Source organism: Varroa destructor, unplaced genomic scaffold (assembly GCF_002443255.2).
Source record: "Varroa destructor unplaced genomic scaffold, Vdes_3.0 BEIS01000001.1, whole genome shotgun sequence".
NCBI classification, from domain to species: domain Eukaryota; kingdom Metazoa; phylum Arthropoda; class Arachnida; order Mesostigmata; family Varroidae; genus Varroa; species Varroa destructor.
In genome coordinates, this window is record NW_019211454.1 from 73391133 (window position 1) to 73410784 (window position 19652).

Genomic DNA, 19652 nt, shown 5'->3' on the forward strand with positions numbered 1-19652 from the left:
ACAACCAACTTGTTTTATTTATACTATCGAAGCTGCAACAACAAGATCCCCACAAATATAACCGTGCGATAGTTTTGTGAACTGTTCTTGCCTCTCAGAGGTACGTCGTCATCTCTGTTTCAGATTGTTGTCTGTTCTAATACCAAAGGTTCAACTCAAGTTAATCCAATCGCTGCTGTAAGTCGAAGACAAGGAGACAGTAAAAACTCATGTTACGATTCTCAAGTGAGAATATAGAGCGTTTTTTTTTCTAATATATCTTCAAGCGGCCCTTTAAGGATAGTATCAATACTCAGTCGACTTAGCCCGTCGATGAGCCTTTCAAGAATTTCCTAGGGACTCGCTGTTCCTCGCATTGGACACATCAAAACTTTGGGTTGAGCCGAACAGCTATATGAAGATAATAAACGTGTAAAATTATGCTCGTTGGCTATTTGTTGTTGGCTGAAAGATGTTAGAGCCATTCGAGACTTCTTCACTGACAGTGAGAAAGCAGGACTGTAGAACGGCTCAGCAATCTTCATAGAGAAATCACAGTGGAACACGAAAACATTTGGTGTTGTCAAATGATGATTTTGGAGAAATAATGAAATGTTTGCCTTATCTGAATAAAAAAAAGCGGCCGCATAAAAGGTACGTCTGGTACACTTACGGAGGAAGATTGTCGGCGAGAACTTCACCGCCATGCATAATCTATTCAAATATGACGTACTAGATCATTCTGTAGCCACGTGTGTTGAGATTAACATAACAACGTTGGAAGAGGCAAAAATTGAAAAAAAATCGTAGATATATGACTCGTAGCCAGTACACTCGGCTATCGTACTTTCCTCCAAAAGTAAATGTGCCCACCAGAGTAAACTGAACAGAAACATCTATTGATCAATAAGTATAGAGTCACAGATAGAAAGTTGCGAAAGCATATTTTCTTATCAACGCTTATAAGCGCGAAACATTCGCTGATCGAATTGACGGACGATGATGCTGATCCATTCCGCCATAGAGCACATGAAGAGTTTTTATGTTTATGATGAATGTTACTACTTGTAGTTGATCCCGATAGATTTTCAGAGCGCTCCTATTGAACGCCTGATTCCTATAGAAATTTACATTGTGTGCTAGGCACAATGATATTGTTTATCATTAAAACTGCGTAACAAAGACCCGTAGGCGCATTTTGCTCTCTGAGAACAATACATATATATATATAGAAGATATAGAGAAGAGATTGGAGTATGTGTACGTTTCTGTCAATTTGTTTACCGGGCTATCATACGGACAGAATCGGGACATGGGAAAATCGTTCACTTTAGACAGTGGTTGTCATTGACCGCAGTGCTACATCCCTAGACAATATTCATGTAAGCTCAAGCATGAGGTACGCTCTATGCGTCATCATAATACAAAAAATGGAAAAACAGATACAACTCCAAGGGCTCCATCGACATGTAATGATTATGCCGTTTTCTGACCGTTCCTTCGGTTTCCTACTGTTCGTATCAAACAACGCGTTAAACAAAAAAATAAAATATATATATATATAAGTTAGACATTAAACGTTGAGCTGACAGCGGGCCAAAAAGATTAAAAAGGTCTCAAAAGGGCTAGCCGTTTAAGTACATCTGGATGAACAATCGGCAATTAAACAGCTCGCCAAAATTTTCTTCAGTTTGAATGCAAAGTGAAAGTATATATATTTTTAGAGCGCCGGTTTGGTCGGCAGAAATGCCATCAACGAAGTATTGAATTGAAGACGGTATACGGCACTGTTGTATATGTTAGTGGTTATCTGTTTTTTGGCGAACGCAATGTGGTCGTTTGTGTTGATTATGTCCCCTGTCATCGATAAGGCTTTACACAGATTCTCTTCTTCAATCTGCTTGCTTCCCGATATCGCAATGATAATAGGCTCAACTGGCTGAGGCTGAAGGGATTTACTCGCTTTCTCGCCATTAGGTTCCCGTTCTCGAACTATATACTTTGATTAAGTTCAAGTTGGATAAACAGTAGTAACCGTGTATTCTTTCATCTTACTATCGATCTCGTACGAAATTTTCGAATTGGAGATTTAGTTTCGCGTGATACTTGCGAGAATTTGCTTGCCTGCGTAACGCGCTTCCATGTATATAATCAGGATGCTAAGCTTGACAGCGGCAACCAGCACCTTTACCTATTCATTTATATCATCTCCTGATCTTGTTCGTGTCATTCATGCTTGACTCTTTGCGGAAGCCCAAATAGGTTCTTTAACTCTATGAGCACACAACCGTAAATCTCTAGATTTCAAGTTTTTACGTCTTACGGTTCAGCCGTTAGACATTACATCAGACGGCTGGTTTCCAGTATGACATGTTTATGCTCAGGTTCGAACCAAGGCCACAAAGTGCCCTAAGACACTACCTTAGACCTGAGTGTGATTTCTGATGGTCGATACCCGTTGCCACAATTCATGACGCATCATTCTAGGTATTCAGTAAGTTCAGAAGTCGTTAGTTGAAGACGGTTATGTTTCAGAAGGAGGTAGGCTGCTTAAATTTACTTCTATGATCAGCAATGTTACGTGCTGTCTTGTGTATGGCGGCGAATGGCGGTAGGCCAATTTTTTGTTCGTGTAACTTTAAATGACAAATTATGATTCTGCTAACAAATACATAATACCACCAATGTAAGCACGTGTAGAACCAGCTTCTCTATTAAACGCTACGGCTTCGCTTTCAAAGCTTCATCTGCTTTTTTCACATATGCACTTACTAATAACAACTGCTATCAGTCTATCCATCGAATCTACAAGGTTCGTTCCTCTCGCCCACCCCCTGCTCTGATAGACACAAATGAAACGACAGCAATGATAGCACGTGTCCGTATCACTTATCGGTCTATGTGGCTCGTTTTGCTCGTTCGCGAAGCGAACCGCCTCAAAAGCCCACCGCATCGAGTTCATACAGATTTAGCATTGTAGACGAGAAGCGATGGTGCCGATCTAAACGCCTAGCTTTGCTCTGTCAGCAATGTTTCACACCTCGTCATAATCCCACGGAGCCTTGCACAGTGTTCGCCGCCGACCGAGGTAGTTTATTCGCAACGGGCCAATCTCACTATAAAGTGCCTTTTGCTGAATGACAGGGCAGTGTCGATAGCAAGCTTCTTTCCCCTTGCGTATCTCCTGGTTCTTGCTCTCAGAGATGTTTATGGGAGAAGCATTTGTCCTCGTATGAGGCTATCGGCCTTTTTGCTTCTGGGGCTCTCTTTCTTCGTTAACTTCGTTCGTCTTTGCTCCCGCGCCAAAAACCTCACAGAATTTTGCAGAGGACAGCTCAAGCTGGTTACACAACCAATGGCCTGCTACGCCTGCAACAGTAGGTACAGTCAACCGCAACTAGTACAGCCATATCCCCTCTTCAGTTGAGTCCCTCTCCTTCCTTGTCCTTTTCGCTCTCACTCTCAAGAGAAAGAATCGATCTCTATTTTTATTTTCCATCCGGCTGGCCGCGCGGTGCCATGAGGCCTCAGCGGTTCAACGCCTCGACTAGTCGACAGTCGCAACAGCAATAGGCGGCCATCATGAGGACTGCTTAGCAGAGCTCACGGAAGTCCATCAACAACTACGAGGACTGGAGTGGACCAAGTGGCCTTACGAGAAAAGCCGCGAATGACCGAAAAGTAACAAAAAAGGGAGGAAAGCGAATACGTCCGAAGGAACGGCCAGCTACTGTCGAAGAAGTAGAACAGACCGCAAAAGAGCTGGCAGAGAAGAAAGAAATAAAAAGTATAGCTAAGGGAATAGAGACGTTTCGCAGAGAAATGTTCAAGAATCTTGAGAACACTTAGGCGGGCTGGCCTGTGACGATCGTCCTCGTAATTATTACTGGCGATTCTTTTGCCGTTGCCGTTGCTGTTGCTGCTACGATAAATGTGAACAGACTGCAATGAATACTCCCGTTGTTGTCAATGTGTTATTGATTGAAGGGCTGGCTAGCTGGCGGGATGCTGCTTAAGAGTGAAATTAAGGCACCACGCATTCGGTTAACTAACCGCGCATTGTGGTCTTTGCTTTCCCTTGAGAGGTCAACTCCGCCCCGGTTCTTAGGCCATTGCTTAGCTGTATTTGTCCTACGACAAATACACAAGGGTGTGTGAAGGGCCAAAGTACATGAACAGGTATATCGATGCACAGGAAGCGGGCAGATGAGACTGAAATGGGGTTGGTGGCTTCGAAAAAGGGACGATTGAAGAAGCCATGTTATAGTTTTTTTTTTTCTTCATAAATAATGATACAACCAGTTATTAAAATTATCTGATTGATTTCATGCAAGCGTAGGCGCTTGTGAATAAATTAGAATTATATAGAATTACGTCAACTGGCTTTGCTTTGGTGGCAAGTACCGTTTGGCCTTCAGAGTCTGACTCAACTCAATTCGTATTACTTTTTGCAGCTGCCGTTTTTCTGCTTAACTTGTTTTTCAGAGTATTTCTAACTTTGAAAGCTGTTCCGATTAACGTGTGCACAACTAGTTTTAATTGCATTACCCTTATCATAGTTTCAGCCATAGGCGTCTATAAGGTCTTTTGTTCATCAAATTAATTAAACGTTAGGCAGAATATTAACTATGGCGCATAGCGAGTAGATTAAGCGAAAGTTTCTCAGTTTGTGCAAACTTCGAGAATGCATAACAATGGATACGGTAAGACAGGTATTATTGCACTTCTCACTGAAATCGAAAAGACCTCTTAGAAAATAAAACAAATCTAAAACCTAATCATGCATGTATGTATATATATCGATAAACAAACCGGTCGAATACCCGCTCTTAACATTAAGCTCCAAGTAAAATGGCTTCGCTTCAAGTATGTATTTTGTCGAAAACAGTGCCTGGGCAAAATGTATTGAGTGCCTGCGTTTGTCCGTAAAGCGTATGATTCTCCTGTAGGACAACTTACTGAAATCAAAGGAAAAAACCATTCAATATGAACGTTACGCTTATCAACATACTAATTACAGCGTAATCAGATGGAGCGGTGGCTGAGATTTCAATCTGATCGGTAATCTATAATAGCTATTATCCGGTTTGTTTGCTCATATGTGTGTGTGTGTGCGTGTGTGTGTGTGTGCGTCTGTATAATGCTTGCAGTTATGAAGATATAGCAAGTTAGGGACAGTAAGGCGATGACAGAAGATTAACGTTGGCAATCCGAACTGTCGCCTTCGGATTAGTTCTTCTATCGGTTCGTCGGTGATATCTTTGACTTCAGGGATTTTGGTATGTTCCTTTATTTAGTGACCTAACCGACCGGCAGTATCCACTTCACTGTGGATACCAGCCAGCCATCACTCTAGAGGCACCTCAGATGCAGCTTTCGTCTACTTGGGTTCTTTTCGAGCCCTCCTATCTCCCCTTGGGGTACAAGACGATTTGATACACATGCCATGATATTAAGTCGGTCTGAAAGTTGCACGGAATCGTGTATCGCCATGCGCGATCATAGCTCTCGCCTAACGACGACTGGTCAGAAAATTCAGGCAGCAAAAAGAAAGGAGCTTTCATTATACGCAATTGCTCAGCTGACAAAGATGCGTTGTTCGATTAGCCGACCACATCGAATATATCCAAGCATTTCAATAGTTCTTAACTAGCTGATTTTGATTGATATAACTTTTAACTTTGCATTGGTACATTTACTGTAGACTGAAGTGATTGTGATTTTTACGTCAACTGAAACGTGGTTACTGACGTTCGTTCTCTAAATGATGGCACACTTAACAAAAGGACCTATTGCAGGAGTCTGACGAACTAAAGCTATCGTTGTAACCTACGTCAGGACGTGCAGCGATGCAACATGCGGCACACGTATTTGTACCACGCCCGCTATTAATTTTAGCTCATAATTAGGTTGGCTTTGTATGCATCGGCAATCGATATATCATCGTTTTCACGACCTGCAAATATCCATTCTTGTGGAATTTTTAATGATCTACATATATATATATATATATATATATATATATATATATATATATTATCTTCGTAATACTACCTAAAAAACTCGGGTATCTGCTTAGATTTACATAATCCATACTCATATTTATCTACTGTTTCAGACATATTGTATAGCTCTTTGACGGTTCGTCTATGCTTTTGCTATGCATCGATGTGTTAAGAATGTAATAAAGCTCAATGGATCGATACATGTCCTAAGTAAAGAAACATTATCGGACGATGTATGCCATAACGTAAAAAAATAATGTTCCCCAACATGAGATCACAGCAGAAATCGCCTCTTACTCCATGTACGAGTGTCTAACTAAGAAAAGATCGTTACGTTACGTTTTATTGCCGCATGTTGTTTGTATCAACTTGTATTTGGCTATTTTAGCTAACTAAACCGTTAACATGTGTAGAACGTAATATTGACTTGTCAGGCGGCCCGGTAACAAAGGATAAATAGACTCTATCCTATCTGGGTTAAAATCCATTCAAGTCAAGATTCCTTTTCTAGGTAAACCGTTAGGCATCACTTCGGACCGGCCTTGTGCGATTCCCTTGCAGCAGAGTTATGGAGCTGTGCCGCCATAGTAGCCATTTATCAGAGCCAAAATTTGAATCAGCGATGGCCACAAGTGATCATGGCAACGCATTAAAAGAATGCGCATCGGCTGCCTACACGACGCGTCCCCTTTCATCGGCGTTGTCGAAATATAACTGAACAAAGCTATATACATATAAAAATAGCCGCAGTGGTCACGTGTTTACAGATTAATCGTAGTACGTACTTCGACGGCCAGGTTGGGTTGATATCCGCCAAGGTGCGCATATAGTAGTATATAGTGTTGCGTGATTCATCTCAGCTGCTGGCTTCTATATCGATGACGACATCATACCAAGCTACGTTACGAGACAGGATTTTAGTCTAACAAATCTGGGTCTCGCTAACCAAAGCATCAGAACTTACCGCTGGTATTCACAATGTAAACTAATAAGGGCCAATAATGACTTGATAAAGCGTAATAAGTTATCTATTCGACGTACGGCCTTACTAGGCTGTTTGAATTAACTGAATATCCTTTCGTTGGTTATTGGCACATATTATCATTATGTTATGTTACATAGGGAGTTACCCTATGCTCTATTGCGCATACTCCCTCGTTACCGTGCAAAGAACATAGTTTTATGAGGAGACTTTATGCCAATCGTAGCGAGACTCGAGAGATCTATGCTCTTTTGTGTGTCCAATTTTAAACTAATTAAATCGTTAACACTTCAGCGAACAGCGTAAAAAGAAGTCCAAAGACAAGATACTCGTATCTTGAAGTTCGCGCCATTTAAGTATGGCCCTCACGCACATACAAATTAGTTTCGATTTTTCATACGAGACTTCTATACTGAGCCCTTTGATTTCAGCAAAGCATGAAATCTAAAGACGGAGAGTAAAAGCTTGCAATGTAAATTGCTTGGTTTGAATCCCGTGTGCTTTGAGCCGTTAGACAAATATTAACATGGCAGTTAACTCTACACACTGCTAATATTTCGAGTAAAATCTAGCGTTTTGTTTCCTTTGTCAGACTAATTTGTGTGTGAATGTAATCTTTTTTCAGGTTAAATGGGTCCTACTAATGGGACGAAACCTAGTCATAATGTGGGTCAAACGTACTAGCAATTATTTATTATTCTCGTTGAGCTTGTAAAATGAATGACTGCATATCGTTTGGGGTAGTTGCGGACCAGGGACAGCACTGTGAAAACGCGACCGCAATAGTGCCTCTACAGAGGAGAAAAAAAGTTTTCGGATGCGGATCCCCAAGGAAGGTGACCTGGGAATGGAGGAGGTATTCTGGACATGCCCCCCATGTTATCTCTGGATCACCAGGGCACGCGTACCGATTTACACACATACGTAAATATAACCGTCTAACAGACTACGACAATCCGTTTGAAATGTCAGCTAGCACTCAGCTGTCAGCTGCGGAGCACGACGGTATCTCATGTCACTTCGTTTTATGGTTCGTTAAATTTATGTTGTATCTTTGCTCCCTTACGCGGGTGGGCTATCGCGACTGTTCAGGTCTTTACGTAGCGTAATATGCAGAAACACCATGCTATGTCCTAAAGAGCTGAATATAACCTCGATTCTAACTAAGCTAACATACTCCAACGCAAAAGACGTTAACTATTGTGTCACACATTATACAATTACAGTACAATTAATAACAAGGATAAAATACGAAGAAAACAACACGTATTTTTCGCAACCTCATAGTTTTATATGCATATATTTTATCACTCTGGGATCTGTTGATAAGAAGATTAGGTCGAGTTCTGTACTCTTCATTCACTCAAAACATTCTCTGCATGGAAGAGCCCATGTTTGTTTTTCTTCATTTAGGTACTCCACTATTGTATCAATAGGACGCTTGTTTATCAAGATAGTAAAATAATAAAATTAGCAATTGCTATTTTCCGTTGTTTCAGGGCTCCGCGATGGTTGTGTGGGTACATCTGTGCTGATCGATCCTGAAAGGCAGCCGGACGGAGGGAGACACTGGCGCCTTCCGCAGATATGACATCGACGAATATCCTAAGGACGCTAGTCACATCAGTCGTGCTCCTGGAACTACTTCTACCAGGACCACAGCGGCATTATGCCAACGCCGTTCACTTAGGTGAGCTGAAATAATAACACATCGGAGGATAGCTGTGATATTCTAAAAGATCTACTGAATAGATTAGTGAAGTTGACTTGACTTGAAAGGCTCGTAGCCTTGGGACTACCCAGAGATTTAACGGAAGGGTCCCAGGGACCAAGTCGGATTCGATTTTGGCAATCATAGGTCTTTTTGCAGCTCTCTGTGATACGATGAGCACGCTTTCATAGCATACATGGACTTATTGGAGAGCCGGTGAATGTCACGACGAAATAGGTCCTTTTAAGTGGGTAATTGGTACGCATATCGAATGCCGTCGAAAAGATCTTGCGGAAGTGGAATAAAATACATTAGTATATTTGTCAAAAACTCCTCTGTTTCATGGCCTGAAATAAAGATTTAGTAAATCGTTAGTTTTAATTCAGTTAATAACGGACTCCTGTATCGTTTGCGCATATAGCTCTTCCTGCTGGGACCGTACACGCCAAGGATAAGACCGTAATTTGTCCTGTAATCAAAATAGATATTGATATGCAAATCATAAGCACATTTATTTAGATAGAATAATTACTTGTGATTGATTCTGACGTACAGCTGAAGGCAACGAGGCCGTATTTCCAGAAAGAGAACTACAAATATCGTTTTGTGGAAATAATTAATGATTTATAAGCTTTGTCCCTTGTTCCTTGCAATGGGGTGGCTATCTGCATTGGAATTGCCCGCAGCAGAGCATCTATCGCCGAAGTTGAATGGCTGTCCTGCTAAGACTATATTCCTTGATGGCCCGACAGGCCTGGCTGATTATCGGCTACTGCCAATGAGTAAAGGAAGACATCTTCCGTGAATACGTCTTTGCTCAGCGAAATGATACCTTTCTTCCGAAATCGTCCAACGATATTTGCTATCGTAAATGATTTCTCGTGAGCACTTTTTGTCAATTTGGCTATTTCATAAGTTGTGATTTGTCTTCCGTAAGTAGTTGCAAACTTGTGTTTAACTACACGGACTCGAGCTTTAAATGCCCCAGAAACCGCCATGTCTAGGGTTTGTTATGGTTTATTTAAGCAATGTAGAGGAAGGATAACGATGTGGACGCCGTCCGTTCTCCAAAGCCAGCTTGATTGTACTCAGACTTTCGCGGGCCTCGTAGCTATCCGTGACTAGAACGCATGGCTTCTACAAGCGAGTGGTTATTAAGGATAGTTTTCAGACATCTATTTTGCGATACATTCGGACAAGTTTGCATAGAACCTTGGCATACAACGGATGCCCCCTTTAGCATATGTTCTTAAAGTCCGTTCTAATAGGGAAAAACTCTGTTTCTAGCCATGGGCACGAAGACCAGCGCTGCAATAGTAATTTATGTCATTTGCGTAACGAGTTCCGTTCCTTCAGACTTAGTCACTATTGAAGAATCCATTGCTATAAGTCGTTTACACTAACGATATTTGAAGGAGTAAAATTGTATGTAACTAACCTTGTTTTAAGCCTAGTACAGCCTTGTATGGAAACAAAATATGCTCCTTATGTAGTCTTTTGACATGCATCTCTATTGGGGAAAAAGCCTCTATCTACAATAGCCGCTGCTGTTTTTTGCACTCTTGAGTTATGTTCTGTCTTTTTTGCAATGCACGGACTTGCTTTGAGATTTTGAGCCTGCTAGCAGCTCACCATTCCAACAATTTCTACGGAACGGGTCAAGAGGTGCGACCTCGTCGCTCTTGTACAAGCAATGGCGATAGGAAGTACCAGAAGGGCAGGATGTTTCAAATGATTGCGTAAAAGCTTAGCGGCTTAGCTGCTTAATAGAGCACAACGCTCGGGTCATTTGTAGACGTCGAAAAAAAAATACATAACTGGGTCAATGACCCCACCCTCTAAGTTTATTTTCAAATAAGAATGATATGATATGCATACATTTAAAGGACTTTAGGAACTCAATAGTATTAGACTATTGAAATCAACGTCCCTGGCGAAAAAACGGACCGGTCCACGTAGCCTCTATCCCATACAGCCTTACGCTCCCCTTTTTAAACTTAAAAATTATAGCAAAATTATGTACGTTTATATGTAATGTATCAAACTTCGAAAAATCCTGTCACCTGTATGTTTCCTTCATATTTACAACGTCTCGTCTATGTTCTCGTTTCCTTTTCATGTAATAAACATGCATTAGTGTGAAGCATTTATAGATGTTCAATGCTCGTAATGTCTTGTTTGCGCCTGCCGTCTATGACCTTGTAGATTTGTGTTGAAGACACATGTCGCTCACTGGGATCTGACTGACATGTTAGTATTTATTGTGATAAGGGGATCAGCCAAACATGATTCTAAGCAGGGGTCAGGTGTTGCTGCGAATTCTGTCAAGTTCGCTATGTCCCCTTAGTGACACAGCAGATTGTCCTCCTTCCTTCAATACTAATGCCTTTACCTAAGAAGATACACATACAGCATGTATATTATACATCTGGACCGCCTGCCTGCGCACCTATTTCGGTTTGGCCTTTTTTCTTCTGGGTCAACTAATATTTGCGCGTTCGTCATTACTATTCAATCAATATAAATCAAGGCTTGAACGCGGTCAGGGATATTGTTCTAAGCAGCTACATATGTATGCGCGTGCATACGCATACGTGCTAGGTGCAGTGCAGTAATATTACCACCAATTCTAATTGAACTCATGTTGATACGATAATTCTAATTTAGGACAAGAACTGTCAGGTTAGGTTGTGTCGTTGGGCGCTTTATTGGTGTTACAGATGCCTTACAGAAAAAGTTCTTAAGGCATACGTTGAGAGCAGCATGCTGGCAATAGTGCGAAGGCTAGTGAATACTGAACTAATGGCAAGGTACTTGAGGCAAGACCACAGCGTGTAGCTAACGAATAGGATATGCGAAATGTTTAGTCCAAGTTGTTACACTCCGAACGAACGGTGTTAGCACAAAGTTCCATTGAAACTGCCTAGGTACATATGTTATCCAAGTATCGCTGTTGTTCATGGGTGCCGAAAATCCCCGTGGCTCTGTTGAGAGCACAAAGGATCAGACAATTAGATGTCCGAGCTGTCCGTTATTCAGATTAAGCGGATTTTCTTTAGTTTGGTTATATATGATGTTTAGAATAACATGACGTGGAAAAAATCATAGACGGCCCCATGTCAGGATACGGTGCCGAAATGTTAAAGTAGGAATACACTTTATTGAAGTTATTACGCTAATTAGAAAAGCAAGTTTCATATGACGATTTTTTACATGTACGTTTACCTTACTTAAATGTACATTTAATTATTTTGATTGTGACAAATATTTCTTGCCGACCTGACATTATGAAATAAACAGTAAAAACCGAATCTGTTGTATCGATTGTAGATGCTCAAACAAATGGAGTTTCATTAACAATCTTCGAACATTTAAGTTACCTGTTTTTGTCCCTGCAGGTAGACGTTATCGTTTAAGGAGCGACCTATGAATATACACCTACAAGAGTTTCACTGATATCGGAAAGTCCACAGTGAGGTTAGCCACGCAACATCAGGAGACCTGTGTCAGACATTCAAATACAGTTGACTCCTTCCTAATCTCCCATTCTCCATAGTAAGCTTTACACTCAGCTGTAATTTAACTTTGCCCACTCTGATCCTCTTCTGCTGGTAGTTTTCACAGCTGTTTTTTTCACGATCTCTATAAAAAGTCATCTTAAACTGGGACAGCAAACGAAGGCCACGCCATTATCGTATCCCATGAAACTGAAATGAAATCTTCTTTAGAAGCAACTTTCAATAGTCTCACCTTCAGTGACCCACTATTCATAAGCCATCGTAAAATGTTTAACGTAGGCACGCAACGACCGAATCAAATATTTCCAGATTTCATTGTTCTACCTAAAAGTTATGGTAGTAATAAGCCATTCTTCTCTAGTTTTTCGCCTTCCCCAGCCCTCATTAATGAGGGCATCAGATTTTCTTAATGAATACTTCTTTCTGCCTTTTTTTGTCGCCCTATCGAGCTAAATGGGTCGTTTGGTAGAGGCAACATTTTGGTTCGAATCTCAGGTTTGGCGTGCTAGAACAGGGAACTACTACTGTTGGTTCTATACGAGAATCGGTATATGTTTCACTGGGCATCTTGTAATGGAGGCATGGCCAAAAAACCAGCAACACGAAGCATTACCATTAAGCTAGCGGGCCAGCGACCATGCGCCCAAAAAGAAGCAGACCTCAGCAAAGTGCCAGTACGACCCTTCCTAGTCTCTTGTCGTAAAGACGAATGTAAAATGAATGCGTTCCATTATCGCAAGGATTCATGAGATTATAGTTTCTTCATGCAGGAACTAGGCGGTCTCCGACGCTGAGCAGAGTTTCTTGCTATTCGCCGCCGCTGTTGTCGTCCCGCTTCTCAGCTGCATCCGGTGATGGCCGCTATTCCGACTGCTTGAGTTTTTTTCGTCTCATTGTGAAGCTCTTCATTGCTGCGTAGTGCTTTAGTCCCGGTTTCAGGGGCAAATTTTCCCAACAGAATTGGATTGGAAAGCCGAGGAATTTTCCAGTCGATGAAATTAGAAAGACCACTAGACAGCGGCCTCCCCTCCGTCCAATTCTCTCTGACCGGCTTTTGGTCACCGCCGCCGTCGCTGCCTCCGTTCTCATAATTTTTTCTGTTCGTTCTTCCTTTACGTTGTCCCCTTTTCCGCAAAGTCCATCGTTGGCTGCTGTTGCCTTAATCGGGATGGTTTTCGACCCTCTCGACCCCCGCCGCCTTTTTTCCTTCGCCAAGACTATTTGCACATTTCGCTTTCTTCGCATCGTCAAACAAGCTAAATTTGAGGCTCTGTGCCTTGACTCCCGGCGACGCCACCGAACAGTGAGCGGATCCGGCGCAATGAGAGAGAGGCCAATTGTGGGTGAGTAAAAGAGCTGGGGAATAAGGGGCCAGTGTTTCGTGTTCTCAATATGAAATAGCAACCGAGAAATGCGGAAGCAGAAGAGCTGAGCGAGTGCAGTGTTAACTAGATCGTCGACTATGAAGCGTATTGCGCTACGATTAGCGCGAGACGTATTCTCTGTTGAACGGGCCCTTTTGGCGAATTCTGATTTTGAGTTCAGCCAATTGAATAGAACGTACACGTTAAAAATGTGGTGAGATTATAACAATGTCTCTTAATCTAAGTTTTCAGTATGTCATATATTGCTATATACATTGCGTTGGTATAACTCGTCATTACGTTCATCGAGGCGGGCGTCTATGGCAGATGGCTCTTGACCTCAGCATCAAGTATAACGAGAGGTAGAAAGACCTCTGATATCTTTAAACAGCTGTATGACTACTGCATGAGTCGATGAATAGTCGTGCCTCGTTGAACCGGTCAATTGAAAGCCAACCTAGTCTCGACCTAGGCAGACATTATTACACTGACTAATGCGTCATTGAAACGAGTCTTGCTATTCCATTTTAATGTTAATGTCTGCATTCGTTACCTTCATCTGTACGCGTAGAGCGCAACTCTTCAAACAACTTCTGGTTATTGCTATACAGATTTGTCCATATAAGCTGTCGCAGTTCAGTCGTCTTTGTTCGAAGGCTGTCTTCTCAAGTCGCTATTATTGTGATGTAAATGCTGTACGAAGAAATAAATGGTTCATTTGCAGTTCTTGCGGGAGCTAGTCAACTATAGCCCAATCAGCTACTTCCACCGACTTCGCGTTAGCGTTGGTGACCTCTGCCATTTTAAAGTTCCTGTTTGTTACGACACCGTGAAGTTAACTAAGAACCGATTTTTATTAAAAAGAAAAAAAAGCAAAAATGATTGATATCGAGACTAGACTCAACATATTTTCATTAGTAGGAATGGCAAAGGGCGATGATGAAAGCATAGGCAATCTGTACAATCATTGTTTGCTCCTTTCTTCGTGGTCAGACATAACCCCGTGAGTCCTCTTGAATGGAGCATGTCACTAAACTGAATTGAGATCAGCGTCGCTACTCATTTTTAGGCCCTTGATAACTACAGCTGGGGTGTAGCTGATGTCATTGAGACTGCCAATCATTCAGGACCCTTGAAGCTTAAGGGTGTTCTGTAGCAAGGGGAGCCGGTAGCTGAGTCTGTGGTCGAAATGAAAGAATATCAGAAGTGGAAAGCGGAGGATTTGACTATGCAGCATGGGACGATATGTCGCCAATTGTTTGTGCAGATGTCACGAGAGGCTCCCGCCCTCATACCTATAAAAATGGCCTATACAAGATTTGGCACTGGCACTAACTACCCAGTGATGAAAATGATACCGACTGAATCTAGCTAAAATTCTTGCCGATAAATTCTGCCTTTCTATAGGGAACATTATAGAAACTAATGTGCAGTTTCTATCCTCAATAACAATAAACTGACCCCTTACTATATCAATATAGCTTGTTGCCAAAAATAAGTGTTGTTTAGGTCTAGATTAGCCGTGCTCCCCTAACTGAATTAATAAAAATTGGTCTAGCAAATACTAAAAGTGTTATTATGTTTGTTTTGTTCAGTTGAATAAATTACCTTAGTGAACGTTTTCAGGAAAGAATATCCTTTGTATGATAAGGTTAGACATTAACCAGTTTAGAAACAATTCGGTAAGAATGTGTAGTGAACTTTGTTCTGGGTTACTATAATGGCATGTACCCATTTAAAACACACATTGCCCCAGGTGCATACGCTCTCAGAAAATGCACTTTGATGAGCCATATTTTCCGCCTATTCTTATTCTATTCGCGGCTTGCTGTACAAGCCTGTGATTTTCGAAAGGAGAACATTCAGGACAAGTGGTAGGGAAATGATGTTCAGGTAAGAACCTGAATACCTAAAAGCACTGAAAAAAGAACTTGCGTTTTTTTTTTTCTTTTTTCTATGTATTGTGTCTCTATAATTCTTTTCATGTTTTATCTCTACGAATGTTCATCTCGCACTCGCAGGTCTTTACATTCCTAGACTACCTAGAAGTATCGCATTTTCCTTTGCAAAAAAGGTCTTCTATCTTAGTTCAAGTTTTGTGTCTGCTCTGTACGCCTATGGTTATGTATGTTCAGCGTGCGTTGGAATTTATCTTTGTAAGCGCCGTCTTGGCCACGTCAAGGACTGACTGAGCACGGGAACCTCGCAACGCCTTCTGTTATTTCCCGACTTATGACGTTGTTACGCTGGCAGGACCAACTCTGCCTATTCGCTTCTGTGCTTACTAGGGCTCGCTGATCACTTCTTCTCATTCGTATAGTCGCTATCTCGAGCTTCGTCATCGTTTTGAGGCGTCGTTGTCACTCGTGACGAATTTTTATGTGAATCTCTTTATCGTTCTACCTGTCTCAGTAAACCATGCTTTCTACTCGGCCAGTGAAGTAGGCAGAAGCTGGCAAACGAACCGGCCCTACGCCTAGTCGCACCTACCCCGCACTATACCCTACTACGAAGTACGCTTTCAACGCTGCTTTGCCCATGATCCTTCGAGCAAAACAATCGAGTGAAAGGGGCCGCATCAAAGTGGCACAGAAAAGTAATCGAAAGGGGCAAATAGTAAAGGGAAAAGAGGAGCAGTGAAAGGATAAAATTTCGTTGTTTCGTTTTTCTATTTCGTTGACTTGTTTTTCCAACTATTCCGGTTCTATAACTATAGTCACTATTACCATTGGCCCTTTCGTGGATGTCGTTGGCGAAGAAAGATTACGGTGAACAAGCACACGTCACAATATCGGCCAAAACAACCTTGATCCGCCTCGGATGCAAAAACGGTAAAGTTTTTTTGTAACAAGAATTTTATTTATGTACAAGGAAGGCACGTTTTTAGCTTTTGCTTAGATAAAAGTCGAACGAGACATTTTTTAATCCTAAATATATTCGGCTTTTATTCGATAGTGGATTATAGAGAGTTTTGAATAGAAGTTTGATTCGCTGGCCCGTTGAATTGTAAAGCCAAACCGTGTTTAGTATCATCCAGAGCGGTTAATGCTTTGTCTTTACAGTTGATTTTAAAGTCAAATAGAAACATATTTTTTGTTCGCGATTTTAGAAAAAAGACACCTTGTGAAACAATTTAACCGTTTTTTTTTCAAATGTTCATTAAAAACAATTACTTTTTTTTTCCTATGATCTTTTACACAGTTTTGAGACATTTATCCATGTTCATGAGAAGGTATACACAGGGTGAAGTGTACTTTTTTCGCGGCTCTGTTTGGCTAACTATAAAAATATACATTATACCTTGATAAAATTATAATCGATTAGTATTAATAACCGTTCCACATAACGGGCAGGTGTTATGTCAAGATAACTACACAGAAATATTGTTATTTCAATTTTTATGAAGGTTGTTAATTAGCTTTGTACTTTAAGCTTAAAACAATTGTGGAATATAAATTTGAAATCGTACCGCAATAACAGACTGCATTTCATAATAAAGAAATACAAACGTGATGAATGTCGAGGCTGGTACATCAAATAGCGAAGAGACTCTGCTTACTGAATACTCTGAAGTAACGACTGTGGCTTTGATGTTTTCACCGCTCAGGGTATTCGTTTGAGTGTCTGGTCCTCGATCGGCTTATGGGGTGAAGAACTTTGCTTTGAGAAGGTCTTTTACTTCAATTCACAGATGCACAACTGCAATCGTCTGGGTCACTGATCGGTTAAGAGAGAGTCGACACCCAGATCGTACAACTAGAATGGTATTCATCTGCTTTAATCTACACAAATTACCCGATCACCCTAACACTAACCGAGTAACTGTTTACGGGTATTTGCGCAGTGATCATCGGGGCGAGATAAGCAGGCGTTCGATATTCGCAAAAGCTCACCGCAGATTTCGGTAAACTACAAACGATAGATGTCGGCGACGTATTGAGAACCATCTTTTAACTCAGCGGGGCAAAGTGAACATTTACTAATAGCGTGTCGGTCGCTTTCGTTATCAGTTCACTCTCTTTGTTTTGTTTACACGGACATCAGACCTGTTCGAAGCGATCTTGCTCGCCCCGGGAACTATGCCTATATATGTCGATGGTGTTACGTACCGTTTTATGAGTGTGTGTATGTTGAGGAAAGAAAAGGCCAACCAAGCAGACTTTACTAACAAAACTCGATTGGTGTCGTAAACGTGTTCGTGTCAGCGGCAGTTGACAGCATGGCACAATCTACTTACGTATATCTATCTATCTCGTTGATATTTTCCCGTTCTGATTATTGTTGCTAGCTGCTATTAGTTGCAGACAAAGCTATCGACGAACTAAACAGGGCCAACAGCATAAACGCACAGCAAACAGAAGGACTCTGTGCGAGGCAAAAAGCTTCATGTGTGTGCGACCGGCCCCTCAGAACTAAAATGGTAAAAAAATAGTAGCGCTCTGACAACGATCAGATGGTTTCACATGAGAAGCCGACGACGCATTATAAAAAGCTAACAACTTCTTTTTCGTCTCTCCGTTGAGGTAGTTTCAGAAATTGAGTTTTTCTCCAGAAACGTTCAAGTCTCCAGAGTTCTCTTAGGGCAGCCCCCCACCACTCTTCTGTCCCCTAATACGTCACCGTTCGGCTATCGTCGTCGCTGCGGTCGTTGTTGCTGCTGCTGCTGCTGCTGCTGACTTTATTGCCGTTTGCGCGGTCATCATAACTGTTGCTACTATTGTTGCTGTTTTTGTTTTTAATGGCGCTATCGTCAGGATGGCTCAACGATAGCTGATAGCTAAGCTGTCACCCGAAAGCTGTGAGTCTTCCACTAACTGGGAAATGTTCACACGTCCCGCTGCTAGCTTTCCCTGTCATATTGCCGGTCTCCGGCATAGGTGCCGAGAAAACCTAGTTTGTTCCTTGACGTCTAGGGCCTACATAATCGATTTTCTCGTTCGCTCCTCGCTTAAATTACCTATAGTGTTCGTTTGTTTTCTATGGGTGTCCAATGGTGAATGCGTGTGTGTGGAAGGAAGGCGAACACAAACGAAACTTCCTTTACCGTCAGATTGGTGCGGATCTGAATTCTGTATAGTTGCAACGACGACACCCGTCTCTGCGCTGCGTATCAGAGTAGAAACCACTTGTCTTTGAAGCAAAGATGCCGTAGTTCGTCATGGAAAGCCATCGTCTTTCAATTTGACTCAAGAATGAGCTTTGCAATGAACCCGAAGTTATATATTGATAGCTAAGTAATAGCGCACAGTGGGAAAGTCATTCGAAGGGTACCTTCGTGTTGATATAACACTCCTGGCTGCGGGCAGTGACCGTAATGTTCGGCGTTCAGCCTCCTAGAAGAGGTCTTATTTATTTTCGCTAAAGACCATCTTTGCCTTTCCTTCAACGGAAAATTTCCTAACTTTTCCAAGCAAAGACTCCTATTTTCCATTTTCTTGGATAGATTGATTAGAGAAATGCAGAGCGCACGATTAGTACTACCACTACTACTACACCTAACGTGTAGGAAGTGGTTCGTGGCCTGGACGTGCCCGATTTGGCCTGAACCTATCTAGACCGACGGTTCTATTTGTTGGCCTTCAATAAGAGTGTCGACGAAAAGCAATGTTTAGGAGAACGGTGCATGGCTCAAAGAGATTTACATGTGCCATCACTTACATCTCACTACACGAGACACATACATTATTATGACACACATATAGAAGATAAATGAAAGGCGCCTAGTTACAAAAATGAACATTCATCCGTGCAGGTGTATGGTACGTTCGAGATGAAGCACGCACACACACCAGTACGATAATAAAAGGTTTTCAATATATGTTACACCATATGTTTTACAATACATAAGGTCGACTTTAATCACAGCATGGAGTGCTTGTGTCATATATTGCGGATACGTGTTCCAGCATACAATTCTAAGATTCAAATGGTTGGCTCAGTAGTGCGTCTTCTAAGTTTAACAAGCAAACACGCTACTCATCACAAACACGGTATGAAAATGACAAAGCCAACAATGATTAATAACAAACATTTCAGTGAGAGTGCCAATAGTAAAGATGATTTGAACGCCAGACTGCTTAACGTCAGATCGCG

At 41.6% G+C, this 19652-nt stretch overlaps 1 protein-coding gene across 2 annotated transcripts in view; it reads left to right on the top strand.

Moving 5' to 3' along the window:
* Positions 1-19652, top strand: part of LOC111255280 (discoidin domain-containing receptor 2-like) — a 116205-nt gene that overhangs the window by 13981 nt on the left and 82572 nt on the right. For both annotated transcript variants that reach the window (XR_015326450.1, XM_086987143.1), the window contains exon 2: positions 8466-8656. Coding sequence is in view for 1 of the 2 variants with exons in the window: in XM_086987143.1 (XP_086843269.1) it covers positions 8554-8656 (103 nt within the window). In the remaining variant the exon portion in view is untranslated. The remainder of the gene's footprint in view (positions 1-8465; positions 8657-19652) is intronic.